The sequence below is a fragment of the Thalassophryne amazonica genome, chromosome 17 (assembly GCF_902500255.1).
Source record: "Thalassophryne amazonica chromosome 17, fThaAma1.1, whole genome shotgun sequence".
Taxonomy (NCBI): domain Eukaryota; kingdom Metazoa; phylum Chordata; class Actinopteri; order Batrachoidiformes; family Batrachoididae; genus Thalassophryne; species Thalassophryne amazonica.
In genome coordinates, this window is record NC_047119.1 from 55,160,106 (window position 1) to 55,179,623 (window position 19,518).

The following is a 19,518-nucleotide window of genomic DNA, read 5'->3' on the forward strand; positions in this document are numbered from 1 at the left end:
GCAGATAATGAGATAGCGTTCTGCATTTAAGCCATGTGTGATTCAAGCAGAATTGCCGGGAACTCGACCTTGTGATGTTCGTTTGTGAGACGCTGAGGACCGTGCCTGGGTTTGACATATCGTGCCTGTGAAGGAGGAAGGGTGAGGGACACATGCTGTCAGCACACATCAGATGTGATTAATTGTTTGACTAATTGTTGATAGTAACTTGGTATTTTGTTACGCAGTATATTTGAATTGTGATGAGAATTGTGCAGCTCGCTTCTCACTGCCGTGGCGTGCGGACTGGTGATCCTCCACCTGTTGTGAGAAGCTGCTCATTTACATAAAGCTTAAATACATACCTGAATGTGTTGCTGATAGTGTGTGCCTTTTGAAGGATATTGGTTGTAGCTGCTGACTTACCTCACCTTTTCTATCCTTCGCAGAGAGTCGGTTTGTCGTGTCCACCTGGGGGGTGTTTGGCGGTAAACGTGGGTCCAGAAGCGCCGGGCTTCGATCCTTTTAGGCGCCGGAGAGCGTGCCAGCCTTCACTCCACCAGACTGACGCATCTTTTGTTCATACACTTTGTTATGCACCAGAGGGTGGAAAAATAAATTGTTTTGTTATTGGAACCGCTTTCTGGTTATTTTGGCGCTGGGTTCCGTCAGACGCAGGTCCGCTCCTCAACCCGCGTCGACACATAACAGGTACTGCATTAAAAACCAACATCATTGTGTAAAGCAGGGGTGCTCAAGTTCGGTCCTCTAGAGCTACCTTCCTGATACTCTTAGTTGTCTCACTACTCCAACACACCTGAAACCAATGAAAGATTCATTAGCAGGCTTTTAATGAGCTTTTCATTGGATTCAGGTGTGTTGGAGCAGGGAGACAACTAAGAGTATCAGGAAGGTAGCTCTCGAGGACCGAACCTGAGCACCCCTGGTGTAAAGGATCTTACCGGGTGGGCTCAGGAACACTTCAGAAAACCATTGTCAGTTACCACAGTTCGTCGCTACATCTACAAGTGCAAGTTAAAACTCTACCATGCAAAGCCATACATCAACAACATCCAGAAACACCGCCACCTTCTCTGGGCCTGAGGTAATTTGAAATGGACAGACACAAAGTGGAAAAGTGTGCTGTGGTCTGATGAGTCCACATTTCAAATTGTTTTAGGAAATCATGGACACCGTGTCCTACGGACAAAAGAGGAAAAAGTCCATCCAGATTGTTACCAGCACAAAGTTCAAAAGCCAGCATCTATGATGGTATGTGGGTGTGTTAGTGCCCATGACATGGGCAACTTGCACATCTGTGATGGCACCATCAATACTGAAAGGTACATCCAGGTTTTGGAGCAACACATGCTGCCAACCAAGCAACGTCTTTTTCAGGGATGTTCCTGCTTATTTCAGCAAGACAATGCCAAGCCACATTCTGCACGTGTTACAACAGCGTGGCTTCGTAGTAAAAGAGTGCGAGTACTAGACTGGCCTGCCTGCAGTCCAGACCTGTCGCCCATTGAAAATGTGTGGCGCATTATGAAGCGCAAAATACGACAACGGAGACCCCAGACTGTTGAACAACTGAAGTCATACATCAAGCAAGAATGGGAAAGAATTCCACCTACAAAGCTTCAACAATTAGTGTCCTCAGTTCCCAAATGCTTATTGAGTGTTGTTAGAAGGAAAGGTGATGTAACACAGTGGTAAACATACCACTGTCCCAGCTTTTTTTAAACGTGTTGCAGGCATCCATTTCAAAATGAGCAAATATTTGCACAAAAACAAAAATGTTTATCAGTCTGAACAATAAATATCTTGTCTTTGTGGTGTATTCTATTGAATATATGTAGGTTGAAGAGGATTTGCAAATCAATGTATTCTGTTTTTATTTACATTTTTCACAATGTCCCAACTTTATTGGAATTGGGGTTGTACTTCTCTCTCTCCCTCTGTCTCTCTCTCTCTCTCTAGTCATATTAAAACCATGTTAGCAATCAGTGCAGATGATGTCGCTGAGTGGGATATGGAGTTGGGCTACTAATATCTAGACCTGGGTTTGAGTCCTGGTCATGCAGTCTGACCTGTGTCATTTGAACAAGACACTTCATCTGCAGTGTCCCTGTCCAGCTGTAAATGGTTACAGGCCTTGGCTGTGAAAGTAACATATAAAAGGATTGGCATCCTGTCCAGGGGAAGTCACAGACTCATTTCCATTACACTACGAAATCCCGGATAATCACCAGTGCCAATGGGCCTCGAGGACTTCTATCAATTATTCAATTAGATATAATTTTACTGATCCCTTGGGAACGCTCCCTTACGGAAATTGAGGTTCCAGCAGCATTGCATAGCAGGACACAGGGTAAGAAGCACACAGACTATGAAACATGAAAGTAAAAAATACAGAAATACTGCTCGCTACTGGTTTACTGGCTACTCCTGTGCCTCTGCTTCCCGTCCTCTGTCTTCCTGTTACTCCTTCTCCCCCTGACTGAGGAGTTGTAGTCTGATGGAGTTTTTCAGTCTCAGAATTAGAGTGAGAATTGGATGTTCCTAAGCAATGCCTTCAAACGACTATCTTTACTAACTTAGGCTTCGATCTCGAGTCCTAGTTGAGGTTCATTTTATTTGGTATGATGGATGCAAAAGCAGCTTCTTATGTATGTTGCTATAAGACTTTTTTGCTTTGCTGCCACTCACACTGATTGATGTCTGTGCACACTCAGGGTTGAAGGTTATCAGTGTAGCAGAACTATAACGTTTCTTATCCCCATCTCTCCCTCTTTGAAGTCGGTGTCTCCTCCTTCAGAGGAGCTTAAGCTCTCCTTCCTCCACCGGCTTTATTTTCTTTTTTCTCTGTACCTTTCACCTTTTTTTTCTGCACCTTTCTTATTCATAGTCTCAATTATCGGTGTCTCGCTTGCGCCTATCTCAAGCCGACAAAAGCTCGGAACGAGCGTCTAACCAGACAGAAAGGTCATGAAGGAGACGACAGGGTGCAGTGTTTGAGAGATGGGGTGATGAGGTAAAAGTTGGAAGGAAGGATGCAAAAAGGAGAGGTTAATCAGCGGCAGCAGTGTATGGGTGAGCAGTGGAGAATGATGACGGAACAGATATTGTGGCACCGTCCTCTGATACGATTATGTAATGCAATATTAGCTGTAGGCTGATATTATTCCAGCTAAAATGACCTGTGCTTATGAAATCTTATGTTAAAAAAGAAAACAGACTTCATTCGGCGAATGCAAGGATGTTCTGGAGCCTCAGGTCCCCTGCAGCAGTGACACTTTCAGATCCTTCATTCTTGACATAATTCTGTTTTCTCTCTCTGTCCTTCGTGGTGAAACCACGACGTTAAGTCTTCATGAACCGGCCTGTCATTGCTTTAATAATGTGTTTTTATTTACATGTGGGATTCTAAAAAGCTGGGAAATCACATTTGAAATTGGGTTTAGAAGCAGCACATAGCCTGATTAAACTCATGAGCAGCATTTAGAATCTTGTAATAGGAAGCTGTTTGTGCTGCCTATGGCGAGGATCAACGTCGATATGGTAGTTACACTTACGGCTCAGTCCTGTTAAAAAAAATGAAAGGATTAACTGTTTGTTTATGGCGAAGCACAACAAGCCTACGGATCCATATGACTGTACACTTACCATCCTTTACTGCACACCTCCTTGTTGTTTCTGGTGCGTGACTATCATGCCACTGTGCTGTTAACTGCATAGAAAAACAAGAGCAATCAGAGATTTCTGATATCCGCCAATCTTCTTCAAACTATATTGGATTAACCATGGAATTGATCAGCTGGTCTCTGAATGCTATTGACACCATTTTTTCTACAAGAAGATCAGGGACGGGGGACCCTGTGTGCCCAGATGGAACTTACCCTGCGGGCTATGTTCTCGACGCCTGGGAGACATGGCGAGTCACATGCTTTGTGCCATTCTCTGTGGAGGACATCAAGGATTTATTTATATTTGGTTTCATAGTAGAAGGGCTTGAACTTATTGGCTTATGTGCTGCCCTGACCTACCGGAAAATTGGCAAGATGGCTGCCACCAGAACCACGACCCCTCAACTGTTCGTCATGATTAATGAGTTGGGCAAGGCGATGCATTCTCAGACTGCGTTAACGCAGACGCAAATTGGATGGCATCTCGGAGCAAATGTGCTCCTTGCAGATGAAGATTTCAGAGACCGGGAAATATTCATAATTGGGATCTGGTTTGTTCATGTGAGACTGTAAAAGTGTTTTTCACTGCTCAGCCACAAACACGGCAGGCTTATCAGCCTCTGAAGGATAAAATGTTCTGTTGTTTTCCTCCAGAAGAATGTCCACGGCCTTGGTGAACATTCGGCTGCCCTTTATCTTTTCTAATTCCCACATGGACAGAAAAACAACTGACTCACACAAGGACAAGAGACTGAAGCATGCTTCACATCGTCCCTACCCCCTTTCTGTCCCCATCCACCACCCCATCCTGGCCCCTGCTCACACCACTCCATTCCCTTTCTGGGGGCTGTGCAGTTTGCAGTAGGCCCCTGTTCCCCCCAAGCTAGCAGCAGCGCGACGACATGTTGTTGTGGCTACCACACACTCACATCGCCTCAATTTGGAAAACGAACTGTTTTACATTTAGTGCACATAAACAATGTCAAATGTATACCTGTTGTCTTAATTCTGGTGTGTGCCATTATTACAGTAAACATGTAATAATTGTGGATTCATTGCTGTATCTTGTCTGTGGCAATTTGAGTGTGGACGTAATCTCGTTGTTGTTGCACTTGTAATGACAAAGACAATAAATCTCATCCATCCATCTGGATCTGGATCACCTCCAAAATTCAGTAGAGTCTTCCATGCCCTAATATCTGTCTGTGGTGCAAATTTGGTGAGAATCCATGAAGTAGTTTTGAAGACATCCTTTAAAGCCTATAGAAAGGGAAATCTTGATCCAGAGTCCGGATCTGGATCACCTCCAAAATTCAGTGCAGTCTTCCATGCCCTAATATATATCTGTGGCGTAAATTTGGTGAGAATCTGTTAAGTAGTTTTGATGTAATCCTTCAAAGCGTATATAAAGTGAAATCTTGATCCAGAATACAGATATGGATTCGGATCCAAATTACCTCCAAAATTTAATGGAGTCTTTCATAGCCTAATATGTATCTGTGTTGAAAATCTCATCAAAATCTGTGCAGTAGTTTTGACGTAATCCACCTGACAGACAGACAAATAAACGCTGCTGATTTTATTACATCCTTGGCAGATGTAATAAAGGTGCCTTGACGCTTGCACGAATTTGATCCATGCACTGGTACGCAATGTGCTGTGCCAGAGTGTAAACCGTTGTACGAGGTATCTTATAAAACTAACCGGCAGTTTTATAAAAAAAAAAAAACTATATGGATTTGATTGACATGCGATTACACCAATCATGCTTGAACCCTCGTGCGCATGCGTGAATTTTTTCACGCGTGTCGGTGACGTCATTTCCCTGTGGGCAGGCCTTGAGTGAGATGTGGTCCCGCCCTCTCGGCTGAATTAGTTTGTTTCACACGCTGCTCGAGACGGCGCGCGTTGCTTTATCAAAATTTTTTCTGGACCTGTGAGGAATATCCGAGTGGACACTATTCGAGAAATTCAGATGGTTTTCGGTGAAAAGTTTAACGGCTGATGAGAGATTATGGGGTGTTTCTGTCGCTGTAAGGACTTCCCACGGAGCGGGACGTCCTGCAGCGCTTCCAGGCGCCGTCGTCGGCCTGTTTCAAGCTGAAATCATCCTAATTTAAGGCTCTGTTGACCCAGGACGTCGTGAGAGAACAGAGAAGATTCAGGAGAGGCCGGCATGAGGAGTTTATGCGGACATTCCACTGTTTAAGGACATTTTGTAATGAAAGAGGTGCGCGCAAATTCGCTGAGTCCGTCGTTTCTGAATCGTTGCATCCATGTGGCGTCGTCATGACGCCGCACGACGCAACTCGAAGTGGGCCCGGTGTTAAAGGGGCTTTAAGTTAGTTTTAAGCAGAAATGGGGTGATAATTGGCGAGTCGTTGGTGATGCTTTGAAATAGAGCTGAAACAACTAATCGAGTTAATCGATTAAAATCAATTATTAAAATAGTTGTCAACTAATTTAGTCATCGATTAGTTGCTAAATAACTGTTTTACCGCAAATGTTTCGTTTCTTCCATATAATCAACCGAGCCTTGCTTTGAATCTTCAACCAATGAAGGAGTGTGTTATGTGGGCCGCTGAAGAGGAGGTACTGCTGGCCCACCACCACCAGTCGGCGCCCTGCTTGGAGTGCGGGCTTCAAGCATGAGAGGGCGCCGAGACAGAGAGTGACAGCTGTCACTCATTTACACCAGCTGTCACCAATCACCAACGTCCCTACAAAAGCCGGATTATTACTCCACCTCCTCACCGAGAAATCAACTACCGTCGAAGGTAATTCTCTGCTGTGATTAAGTGTTAACTAATTGTTCTGTGTGCAGCCGTATTCCTGAGGATTCAGTGTTTTTGGATTGGCGTGCAGTGAGAGTCTGCGACGTCTTCGCCTCTCACTCCATCCAAGGAGCCACTGTCAGGAGCTGCACGGGTGACTTTGTATCGGAGGTGGAGGTTTTCCCTCCTCGAAGATCTGTAGGTGAAGGATTACTGGGTGTGTGGATACACACTCACCATTAACTGTTTTTCATCTTCTGCCAGCAGTACCAGGGTCTGCAACAGAAGACGGTGACCACCTGGGGACTCAGGACTTGGCGGCTCCGGTGTTCTTCAGGCCGTTGGTGGTGGAAGCTGTGTGGGTCCCGGCTCTCCGATCGCCAGAGGTCTCCTATCTTCGAGCCTGCCTGCACGTCACCTTGTGTTTAATTGGCATTATCTTTGTCTGTATCCAGTTGTGCGTTTCACAACATTAAATTGTTACTCTTTGTCTTATCCATTGTCCGTTCATTTGCGCCCCCTGTTGCGGGTCCGTGTTACGACACCTTCCCAACAGGATTTCTCGGCCATTCGTCATGGATCCCGAGGGGCGTCAACCACAGCTTGAATAGCCAATGGGAGAACAAGGAGCGCAGGCGTCAGCAGGAGGCGTGGTAAGTGATCTGCAGCAAATCCTTACCGGTTTCACCGCTCAGTTAAATCTGGTAGCCGAGCAGAATGTAGTCCTCAATCGGAGGGTGGAGGCTCTCACCGCCAGAGTGGAAGCGCGCGACTCGAGCGCTGCTGCAGTGACTCCTCCTGCTGGCTCTGGGCCACAGACAGACGTTCCACTGGCCGTTCAACAAACCCCCCCACCGTCCCCTGAAGCTTACATAAGCCCTCCAGAACCGTACGGAGGCTGTGTCGAAACGTGCGCAGACTTCTTAATGCAGTGTTCGCTCGTTTTTGCACAGCGTCCAGTTATGTACGCATCAGATGCCAGCCGGGTGGCTTATGTGATTAATTTGCTTCGAGGTGAGGCACGCGCCTGGGCTACGGCGCTTTGGGAACAGAATTCGTGGCTCCTGACGTCATACGCTGGGTTTGTACGGGAATTCAAACAGGTGTTTGATCATCCCAACAGAGGCCAGACCGCCTCGAGCGTGCTGCTGTCAATGAGACAGGGGCGCCGAAGCGCAGCCGATTATGCAGTCGACTTCCGCATCGCAGCTGCGAGGTCCGGCTGGAATGATGTTGTGCTCCGCGCCGCCTTCGTAAACGGACTGTCTCCGGTCCTGAAGGAGCATTTGCTGGCTAAGGAGGAACCGCAAGATTTCGACGGGCTTATCAATTTGGTTATACGCTTAGACAACCGGTTGAATGAACACCGTCGGGAGCAGGCCGGGGGGCATGGTCGGGCTCAAGCCGTCCCTCTTTCCTCCGGGTCCGAAAGGGTGTCGTCTTCCCCACGTTCCACTGCCAGAGGGCTCCGTGTGGCAACAGCTCCCCCTGCTGACGAAGCTGTGGACAAGAGCAGGGCCAAATTAAAATCAAATATCAGACAAAGGAGGCTGGCCTGCGGGGAGTGTTTTTTCTGTGGCTCTTGTGAGCACAGGTTAAAAGACTGCCCCAAATGATCAAACTCCAACGCCCATCCTTAGGAACTGGGTTAAGGGTGGGCCATAATATGTACACGGGGAAAACCCATAAATCAGCACGAATCCCAGTAACAATCCTGAGTGGGGATTTAACCCTTCACGCCCCAGCACTGGTAGACACGGGGTCAGAAGGGAATCTGTTGGATAGCAGATGGGTCAGGGAAGTAGGGCTTCCTCTGGTGGCTCTGCCTTCACCATTGAAGGTGCGAGCACTAGATGGCACTCTACTCCCGTTAATTACACATCAGACACAGCCCGTGACCTTGGTTGTGTCTGGGAATCACAGGGAGGAGATCGTGTTTTTTGTGACACCTTCTACCTCCCGAGTGATTCTGGGATTTCCATGGATGGTGAAGCACAATCCCCGGATTGATTGGCCGTCTGGGGTGGTGACGCAGTGGAGTGAAACCTGCCACCGGGAGTGTCTTGGATCCTCGGTTCCACCCGGAATCACAGCTAAAGAGGAGGTCAAAGTCCCCCCCAATCTGACGGCGGTGCCCGAGGTGAACCATGATCTTGCTGACGTCTTCAGCAAAGATCTGGCACTCACTCTTCCCCCGCACCGACCGTACGATTGTGCCATCGATTTGATTCCGGGCGCTGAGTACCCGTCAAGTAGATTGTACAACCTCTCACGTCCGGAACGCGAATCGATGGAGACCTACATCCGGGACTCCTTAGCCGCCGGGTTGATTCGGAACTCCACCTCCCCGATGGGTGCGGGTTTCTTTTTTGTGGGTAAAAAAGACGGCGGACTCCGTCCATGCATTGACTACAGAGGGCTGAACGAGATTACGGTTCGCAATCAATACCCGTTGCCCCTGTTGGATTCGGTGTTCACGCCCCTGCATGGAGCCAAAATGTTCACCAAACTAGATCTTAGGAATGCGTACCACCTGGTTCGGATCCGGAAGGGAGACGACTGGAAGACGGCATTTAACACCCCGTTAGGTCATTTTGAGTACCTGGTCATGCCGTTCGGCCTCACTAATGCCCCCGCGACGTTCCAAGCATTGGTTAATGACGTCTTGCGGGACTTCCTGCACCGGTTTGTCTTCGTATATCTGGATGATATACTCATCTTTTCTCCGGACCCTGAGACTCATGTCCAGCATGTACGTCAGGTCCTGCAGCGGTTACTAGAAAACCGGTTGTTTGTGAAGGGCGAGAAGTGTGAGTTCCACCGCACTTCTTTGTCCTTCCTGGGGTTCATCATCTCCTCCAACTCCGTCGCCCCGGATCCGGCCAAGGTTGCGGCAGTGAGAGATTGGCCCCAACCAACAAGCCGTAGGAAGCTGCAACAGTTCCTCGGCTTTGCAAATTTCTACCGGAGGTTCATTAAAGGTTACAGTCAGGTTGTTAGCCCCCTGACTGCCCTGACCTCCACTAAAGTCCCCTTCACCTGGTCAGATCGGTGCGAAGCCGCGTTTAGGGAGTTGAAACGCCGGTTTTCGTCTGCACCAGTTGTGGTGCAGCCTGATCCTACTCGCCAGTTCATAGTGGAGGTGGACGCCTCTGACTCAGGGATAGGAGCCGTTCTGTCCCAGAGCGGGGAGTCCAACAAGGTTCTCCATCCATGTGCCTACTTTTCCCGCAGGTTGACCCCCGCTGAACGTAACTATGACGTGGGCAATCGGGAACTCCTCGCGGTGAAGGAGGCTCTTGAAGAGTGGAGACACCTGTTGGAGGGAGCTATGGTGCCTTTCACGGTTTTCACGGACCATCGGAACCTGGAGTACATCCGGACCGCCAAGCGGCTGAACCCCAGGCAAGCCCGCTGGTCCCTGTTCTTCGGACGCTTTGATTTCTGGATCACCTACCGTCCCGGGACTAGGAACCAACGATCCGACGCACTGTCCCGGGTGCACGAAGAGGAAGCCAAGGCCGAGTTGTCAGACCCCATCGAGACCATCGTTCCCGAGTCCACTGTCGTGGCCACCCTCACATGGGACGTGGAGAAGACCGTCTGGGAGGCCCTGGCAAGGAACCCGGACCCGGGGAACGGTCCTAAGAACAGACTTTACGTCCCACCAGAAGCCAGGGCTGCCGTCTTGGACTTCTGCCACGGATCCAAGCTCTCCTGTCATCCCGGAGTGCGTAGGACCGTGGCAGTGGTCCAGCAGCGCTTCTGGTGGGCGTCACTGGAAGCCGACATCCGGGACTATGTCCAGGCCTGTACCACCTGTGCTAGGGGCAAGGCGGATCATCATAAGATCAGGGGCCTCCTCCAGCCCCTGCCTGTGCCTCATCGCCCCTGGTCTCACATCGGCCTGGACTTCGTCATGGGCCTCCCGCCGTCCCAGGGCAACACCGTCATCCTCACGATAGTGGACCGGTTCTCCAAGGAAAACACTCCCGAAGCTCCCGACGGCCCAGGAGACAGCAGACCTCCTGGTCCACCACGTCGTACGTCTGCATGGGATACCATCGGACATCGTTTCGGATCGTGGTCCCCAGTTCTCCTCGCAGGTCTGGAGGAGTTTTTGTAAGGAACTGGGGGCCACCGTGAGTCTCTCGTCCGGGTATCACCCACAGACGAACGGCCAGGCAGAGTGGGCGAACCAGGAGTTGGAACAGGCCCTCCGCTGCGTAACCTCCGCGCATCTGGCGGCTTGGAGTGACCATCTGGCCTGGATCGAGTACACCCACAATAGCCAAGTCTCATCTGCTACCGGCCTCTCCCCTTTTGAGGCGTGTTTGGGGTATCAGCCCCCATTGTTTCCACTTGTGGAGGGAGAGGTCGGGGTCCCCTCGGTCCAGGCCCACCTGCGGAGGTGCCGCCGGGTGTGGCGGACCGCCCGTTCTGCCCTCTTGCAGGCCCGGACGAGGGCCAAGGCCCATGCAGATCGCCTGCGTTCCCCGGCCCCTACATACCAGCCTGGGCAGGAGGTGTGGTGTGGTCAACTAAGGACATCCCACTGCAGGTTGAATCACAAAAACTCAAAGACCGGTTCATCGGACCTTTCCCTATAATCAAGATCCTCAGCCCAGTGTTTCATGTCTACAGGTTAAAACCATACCACGCCTCACCACTCTGCACTCCTGGACCCGTACCACCTCCTGCCCGTATCATCGACGGGGAGCCAGCATGGACTGTTCGTCGGCTCCTGGACGTCCGTCGGAAGGGCCGGGGTTTTCAATATCTGGTGGACTGGGAGGGGTACGGACCCGAAGAACGCTCCTGGGTGAAGAGGAGCTTCATCCTGGACCCGGCCCTCCTGGCCGATTTCTACCGCCGACACCCGGACAAGCCTGGTCGGGCGCCAGGAGGCGCCCGTTGAGGGGGGGGTCCTGTTGTGTGGGCCGCTGAAGAGGAGGTACTGCTGGCCCACCACCACCAGTCGGCGCCCTGCTTGGAGTGCGGGCTTCAAGCATGAGAGGGCGCCGAGACAGAGAGTGACAGCTGTCACTCATTTACAGCAGCTGTCACCAATCACCAACGTCCCTACAAAAGCCGGATTATTACTCCACCTCCTCGCCGAGAAATCAACTACCGTCGAAGGTAATTCTCTGCTGTGATTAAGTGTTAACTAATTGTTCTATGTGCAGCCGTATTCCTGAGGATTCAGTGTTTTTGGATTGGCGTGCAGTGAGAGTCTGCGACGTCTTTGCCTCTTACTCCATCCAAGGAGCCACTGTCAGGACCTGCACGGGTGACTTTGTATCGGAGGTGGAGGTTTTCCCTCCTCGAAGATCTGTAGGTGAAGGATTACTGGGTGTGTGGATACACACTCACCATTAACTGTTTTTCATCTTCTGCCAGCAGTACCAGGGTCTGCAACAGAAGACGGTGACCACCTGGGGACTCAGGACTTGGCGGCTCCGGTGTTCTTCAGGCCGTTGGTGGTGGAAGCTGTGTGGGTCCCGGCTCTCCGATCGCCAGAGGTCTCCTATCTTCGAGCCTGCCCGCACGTCACCTTGTGTTTAATTGGCATTATCTTTGTCTGTATCCAGTTGTGCGTTTCACAACATTAAATTGTTATTCTTTGTCTTATCCATTGTCCGTTCATTTGCGCCCCCTGTTGCGGGTCCGTGTTACGACACCTTCCCAACAGAGTGTTTCGAGCTGCTGCTTCGTTGGTTTCATTTGTTTTATTTCGCTTTATCTTAATTTTTCCCCACTAAAACCCTAAAGAGCATATTCCGTGAGGAATATTTACCTTTTTTATGTTAAACTTACCTGTTATGGTCTTCTGAAACAGTTGAAGGATGTATTTTATGCTAACGCCGATGCTAACATGTTAGCATGTCTATGGCGTTTTCAGTGTTAAAGTTAGCATTAAGCTGCTGGCATTTCAGCATGTTTGTGCATTTGTTTTCTGTATAATAATTAATGGCTCAGCATTTGTTGTCGTAAAAGAGTCAAATGTATTACAAATTATAATATTTTTTAATTTATTTTTATTTATATATTAATAATAATAGCAACAATAATAATAGTAACTAATAATGCTACAATACAATTTTAGAGAAAGAGACATGAGTCACGTGTCATTGTGAAATGATCACATAGTTTACAAGTTATACAGAGAATGTTGCACATATAATGAGTCAGGCTACAGTTTTTGATTTAGGTTTTATGGTTAACTGGTTATGCTAATTGCTCATTTGCAGCAACAAAAATACCTCTTTTTTCACCATATATTTTACGACATATGTTTCAGTGTTGTTTTATGGCAACTCAGCGCTTGAAATAATTATTTTTGTTCTTTATTATAAACTGTTTTATTCTTTATTATTTTATATTTCAACAGCCAAGGGACATTTGACGATTTGTTGATTTTCAAGTATTTTAAGTTTTCAAATAATCTTCTGTTGTTAAATAAAGTGATGGAAGGAGAGAAAAATTGTTTCCCTGGCACATTTTTAAAAAAATCCCCGCTAATCTGATTAATTGATTAATCGTGTTGAAACCCCATCAGATTCATCGATGATCCAAATAATCGTTTGTTGCAGCCCTACTTTGAAATGACGTAGGTGCTGCAGCAGCTGCTGTGGCGCTCTGATCGGTCCACTGTCTTTTATTATGAAATTATGCTGAATTTACTGTATGTGGAAATGATTGTTGTACAAAAGCTTCAGATATCTGTTGCTGAGATAGATGATGAGTGGAGTGCAGTTTGAAGCAGAAATGAGGTGATAATCAGTGAATTGCTGGTGATGCTCAGAAATGACACTGCTGTGGTCTGAAATGACGCATGCGCCGTGAAGGCAGGGGGGACCGTTTGGCTCCGGTTCTGACTCACACTATGGTGATGAAGACTAATCAATTAGAGGTAATTGATAAAGTCGTCTAATGAAACTGGCCTGCTGATGTCACACTTGGCTCAGGGCATAGTTTGGTCTTTTTGTTGAAACGTAAAGGTCAAATATTGGAACATATGTAGTCCACTCTGTGGTCCATTAATTTTACTGCCCTTTGGGGGCATTTTATTGTACACAGCCTTTGAAAGATGTTCCAGAGGATTCCCCTGTTGGAGATAGTGTCACCCACATGAGCTTTTTAAACTCTTATATCTCTGTTTCTATTTCTACACAAGTGTTTTCTATTATCTACATACAAAAAGAATAAAAATGTAATTTCCATTCGTCTCTTTATATCACAGTTTCTGTAATGTCCAGAAACTGATTTTTTTCCCCCCGCATCAGGGAGTGTTTAACGTCTAACCACGATATGAAGATGAGAGATGAACGAGAGAGTTGGCGTCTGTCAGTTAGTCATCATGTACAAACACACCTGTCAGTCACATGACCAGATCTGCCAACATGTCTCAAAAGTGCATATTACATTTATAAAACGTGTTATTCTGCTTTCAATGAGAAAATCTACAGCTCGACTGATTTAATCTGAAGTCAAAATGATGACATTATGATTTACATGATGAGCCTCGTGAGAAACATCAGAATGATAGTTTGAAAACAGTGCACGTGGTAGTCGTGCATTTTTCTCATCAACTGTTAAATCCAAGTGTTGAAGCCACATTTTTTCCCTCCTTCGCATTATCATTGTGCAGTACTTCAGCCTGTGAGCTGAGAGTAAAGCACTCTACTGTGGTGAGACAGTGACACCTCGTGGTTTGAAGCGGTATAACAGCTTTCTTTGACCACATTTCAACAACTACTTCAAAAACTTATATATATACAAGGTTGGGTAGGATTACTTTGAAATGTAATCCAAAAGTAACCAGATTACAAGTAATCCAGATGTATGTACATACATACATGTAATCCACATGTATTCTTTCAAAGTAATCCTACCCAACCTTGTATAATATATATATATATATATGAAACGTATATAATGTCTATGGTGGCCACAGAGGACCTGCTCAGATTCAGTTGTACCATCTGGCCCTCATTGTCATGCACAAGAACATGATCAATTACAGTTGCTCGTATTTAATCTGAAATTACTGTTCTTAGTCTCACTCTTGCTCTTCCTCATCCTCCTTATGTTCCTCCTTGTCCACCACCTTTCACACGCACTCGTCCTCCTCTGTCTCTCAGTTAGTTGCCCTCCATCTTTTGTATCAACCTTCAGCTCACCTGTACCCTCTGATCTGGCTTATATCAGCTTCATCACGTCATGAGCAACAACATCAGCCTTTGTCCCTCAGACCATCAGACTGTACAACTCCCCGCTCAGGGGGAGGAGGAGTAACAGGAAGACAGGGGACGGGAAGGAGAGGAACAGTAGTAGCCAGTAAACCATTATTGATCCGTATGTCTGGTATTTATATTTATATTTGCAAACTGTTTTTCTTTTTTACTTTCACTTTTTATACTGTGTGCTTCTTACCCTGTGTGCTGCTATACAATTCTGCTTGAAAGTTCCGTCTAATCTAAAGTGTGAACAGTTTTGAGTCGTTGTGTGTAAGTGATTACATCAGTGCTGTAATTGTGTTTAAAGCCTGATACCTGTGTCTTACCATTCTGCAACACAAGTGCATCACAGTGACAACTGTTTAGTAAATGAGAATATGTTTAGAGTTTTGCAAGAAAGACTGCATTACATCTGCAAATTGTGTCTAACTAGGTGAAAACTGCTTAAGGTTTTGTCAAAACAGTTGCTTTAGTTCAGGCCACTGTGAATTTGGTTCAGGCAATGGAGTTTATTGTTTTAGCAATTCAGAAAACCTGTAAAGCTACAGTGTGCAGGATTTGGTGTCATCTAGTGGTGAGGTTGCAGATTACATTGTCTTATTGCTGGTCATGACTGTGTTTCCCTTTCATGTTTTCATTTCCTTGCTGTCTTGTGCAATGAGCAATATGTATGAGCTTCCATTTCACAAACATGGACGCTCACTGCACTAGTAACCAGTACACAGAGTATAGGGGAGCAGCTACTGTATGTCCCTTTTGGGCCACTGTATCAACATGGCATGCAACATGGCGTCCCCCATGAGGAGCCTGCTACCATGTCAATGTGAAAGGCTCAGTATTAGTTTAATAAATCATTGATTCATAGTTGCAGGTAATTGTACGCTAATGACCAGGTTATGAATGTTATATTCCATTGATGGTAAGAAACTGCTCGAAATCCTGCACACTGTAGTTTTAAATCTGGATTTAAAAGTGTTTCTTCAGCAGGCAGATGAGGCACATTAAAGGTGCGTGATTAGAGAAAGCTCTGTGGCCTGCAGACTTCTTTTTTACATTTATAATAAGCAGCAGCCATCTGTTGATTTTGGTCAAGTTTTGTATTGAGATTGTCTTTAATTCCTGCCAAAGTGACCATTTGGGATTGACTGACGTTGACTCAGATTGTTGTTAACAGCAGATATTTTTGTCAGTTTTGATGATTTATTTGTTAGTCCTTCAGACTGCTACTTAAAGGCCACATTGCGCTGACATGTAACCTTTATCTGTGCAGGTGCTGGAGTTTTGATGTTTATATGAAATATTAAATGTGCACATGCAGTGCATGGCGAGGCCTTTTTTCATTTTAATAAAAAAAAAACGTGAATAACATTTGGAATCAGCATCTGGGATGCAAAAGAAATTCGCTACATTTTGATGTTAAAACCAAAATAAAACAAACAAATCTGCAAACAAACAGCACAAATCTGCAGCAATAATGACACATTAACAGTGGAGCAGCACAAACGTGCGCTTGGCTGAACCCAAATCTTCTCACACTCTGCAGTCACATTATTGGTTCGTCATCAGTAAGTGAAGATCCCACATGAAAAAGTGCCGGCAGCCAAATGTGGAAAGAGAGGCGAAAACAGAAGCCAGAGACAAAACGATGTAGGCTAGGAAGGGGGTGGGGGGTGGGGGGGTAAGTGATGATGATGATGCTGCTGGAGTTACAACAAGACAGACGTGTTCAGAGGCGCTATGAAACCGTTTTAAATTAAAACAGACGTCAGGCTCTTTAAGGAAAACGAGTTGTGGAAACCAAATCAACGGGTTTTACTGCACCGGATCTGCATCTGATTCTTCTTTCATGTTGCTGTTCTCTGTCACTCCGACATGTTTTTCTTCCAGCTCGTCATCATGTCCGGCACAGTGTTGTTGGCCTATTACATGGAGTGCACGGACCTGTTCAGCGTGCACGTGCAGGGGTTCTTCTGTAACGACGCCGAGCTGATGAAGCCGTACCCGGGTACAGAGGAGTCCAGCTTCATCCCGCCCCTCATCCTGTACTGCGTGGTGGCCGCCGCCCCCTCAGCTGTCGTGAGTAGAACTCATTTCATTAGAATGAAGCCATTAAAAACAAACAAACACAAGAGGCTTCACAGACTTCACTTTTCATCTGTCATCTTTGAAGAATTTGGGATTAATCTCATAATACATCACTGCTACTAACAGCTTAAAGGAAGATTCATTCATTCATTCAGGGTAAACGTGATGGTTAACCACGGGGTTAAAGTGATGGTTAACCGCGGGGTTAAAGTAATGGTTAACCGCGGGGTTAAAGTGATGGTTAACTGCGGGGTTAAAGTCATGGTTAACCATGGGGTCAAAGTGATGGTTAACTGCAGGGTAAACGTGATGGTTAACCGCGGGGTCAAAGTGATTGTTAACCGCGGGGTCAAAGTGATTGTTAACCGCAGGGTTAACGTGATGGTTAACTGTGGGGTCAAAGTGATGGTTAACTGCAGGGTAAACGTGATGGTTAACCACGGGGTCAAAATGATGGTTTAACTGCAGGGTAAACGTGATGGTTAACCACGGGGTTAAAGTGATGGTTAACCGCGGGGTCAAAGTGATGGTTAACCACAGGGTTAAAGTAATGGTTAACCGCGGGGTTAAAGTGACAGTTAACTGCGGGGTTAAAGTCATGGTTAACCGTGGGGTCAAAGTGATGGTTAACTGCAGGGTAAACGTGATGGTTAACTGCAGGGTTAAAGTGATGGTTAACTTGCAGGGTCAAAGCCATGGTTAACTGCAGGGTTAAAGTGATGGTTAACCCACAGGGTCAAAGTCATGGTTAAACCGCAGGGTTCAAATGATGGTTAACCGCAGGATTAAAGTGATGGTTAACCCGCAGGGTCAAAGTCATGCTTAAACCACAGGGTTCAAGTGATGGTTAACCGCAGGGTTAAAGTAATGATTAACCACAGAGTTAAAATGATGGTTAACCTATCAGGCTTTGTAATATGAAATGGCTGGACACAAGTGCCAGGCTTAGACTCAGAGTGGAATTGTTCAAAAAGGTTAACTGGTAAAACATGCAGGGGGCTTGGTACACAAAAAGGCAATCCAACAAAAGCAACAGTAACAAATTCATCAGGCAGAGACGTGGTCCAAAAAACAAGCAGGTGGTCATAAAAACACCATGAGGCAAGCAGGATGAGAAAGACACAAGAAACAAGGCTGGAGCACAACGATCTGGTGGGGAACAGGTGGACTAGGTGAGGTTTAAATACAGGGAGGTGATGAGCAGAAAATGAGGAACAGCTGTGAGGGAAAGATCCAGGGCGTGGGAGTGGAAAGACAGAAGGACACGCTCAGCACCGAGCACCAAAATCACACCACAGAACATGATCAGAACCAAACACAAATGCATAACATAAAAACAATCCAAATAGACCGGCAGCCCAGAGCCTTTTGGTCAAATGAACAAGGTTCCAATATCTGAGTACAGGATCATGCACTGTGTAACCAAATATATACAGGTGTTAATGTCTGGCAGGAAGCCCCTGCTGCTTTTGGCCTTTGAGACCCTGAAGAAGGGGCAAAAAAATGTGCTGGGTCAAACATTGTGGATACCACATAAAACCAAGTTTTCAAAATGGGCATACTTCACAGACTTTTGACTAGGTCCTGCCAGACATATTGTCCTCTGCATAAGGGTCGCCAGACCCCTCAAGGGGTCCCTAAATATGGGCTGGATTAAACATTGAAGGTACCACACAAAACCAAGTTTAAATGAATAATTACACTCCACTAAGTATAAAATAACCAACGCCAGACAAATTGTCTGCTGCATTGGCCCTGCCAGACACCCCCAAAATTGGACAGTTTTTACAGCAGTGGTTGAATTTAGTTAGGTTAAACCTTAAAAGTACCACCAAAAAGTAATGTCAATTGAAAAGGTAGTTCACACAAAACTCAGAATCACCTTTGCCAGACAGATTGTCCTCTGCACAAGGGTCGCCAGACCCCCTCAAAGGGGTCCCTAAATATGGGCTGGATTAAACATTGAAGGTACCACACAAAACCAAGTTTAAATTAATAATTACACTCCACTAAATATAAAATGACCAATGCCAGACAAATTGTCTGCTGCATTGGCCCTGCCAGACACCCCCAAAATTGGACAGTTTTTACAGCAGTGGTTGATTTTAGCTAGGTTAAACCTTAAAAGTATCACCAAAACGTAATGTCAATTGAAAAGGTAGTTCACACAAAACTCAGAATGACCTTTGCCAGAGAGATTGTCCTCTGCATAAGGGTTGCCAGACCCCCTCGAAGGGGTCCCTAAATACGGGCTAGATGAAACATTGAAGGTACTACATGAAACCAAGTTTAAATGAACTGTTACACTCCAATAAGTATAAAATGACCAATGCATTGGCCGCATTGGCCCTACCAGACACCCCCAAAATTGGACAGTTTTTACAGCAGTGGTTGAATTTAGCTAGGTTAAATCTCAAAAGTACCACTGATAAGTAATATCAATTAAAAAGGTACTTTGCAAAAAAATTCAGAATTATCTCACCAGACATATTGTAAATTATTATTTTTATACATTTTAATGAATACCTTTTGTCAGTGTGCAAAATCACAAGAGCCAAATACTGAGCTTCAGCATGGATACATAATTGCCACTGTGTACTGCTCTCATTTGCCAAGGGTGTGTCATCTACCTGAAAGCATTGAAAATTTAACTTTAGTTATCTATTATAAAATTGTTGGTAAACTCAAATACATGAAACACACTCTATTTGCCCTGAATGCTTCCTTATGCATCATCTGTAGTAGGCTGCATCA

The 19,518-nt window shown here is 46.2% G+C and overlaps 1 protein-coding gene across 2 annotated transcripts in view; it reads left to right on the forward strand.

The window, feature by feature from the left end:
• plppr1 (phospholipid phosphatase related 1) overlaps positions 1-19,518 on the forward strand; it is a 133,978-nt gene that overhangs the window by 41,255 nt on the left and 73,205 nt on the right. For both annotated transcript variants that reach the window (XM_034192328.1, XM_034192329.1), the window contains exon 3: positions 16,567-16,755. In XM_034192328.1, the coding sequence (XP_034048219.1) occupies positions 16,567-16,755 (189 nt within the window). The remainder of the gene's footprint in view (positions 1-16,566; positions 16,756-19,518) is intronic.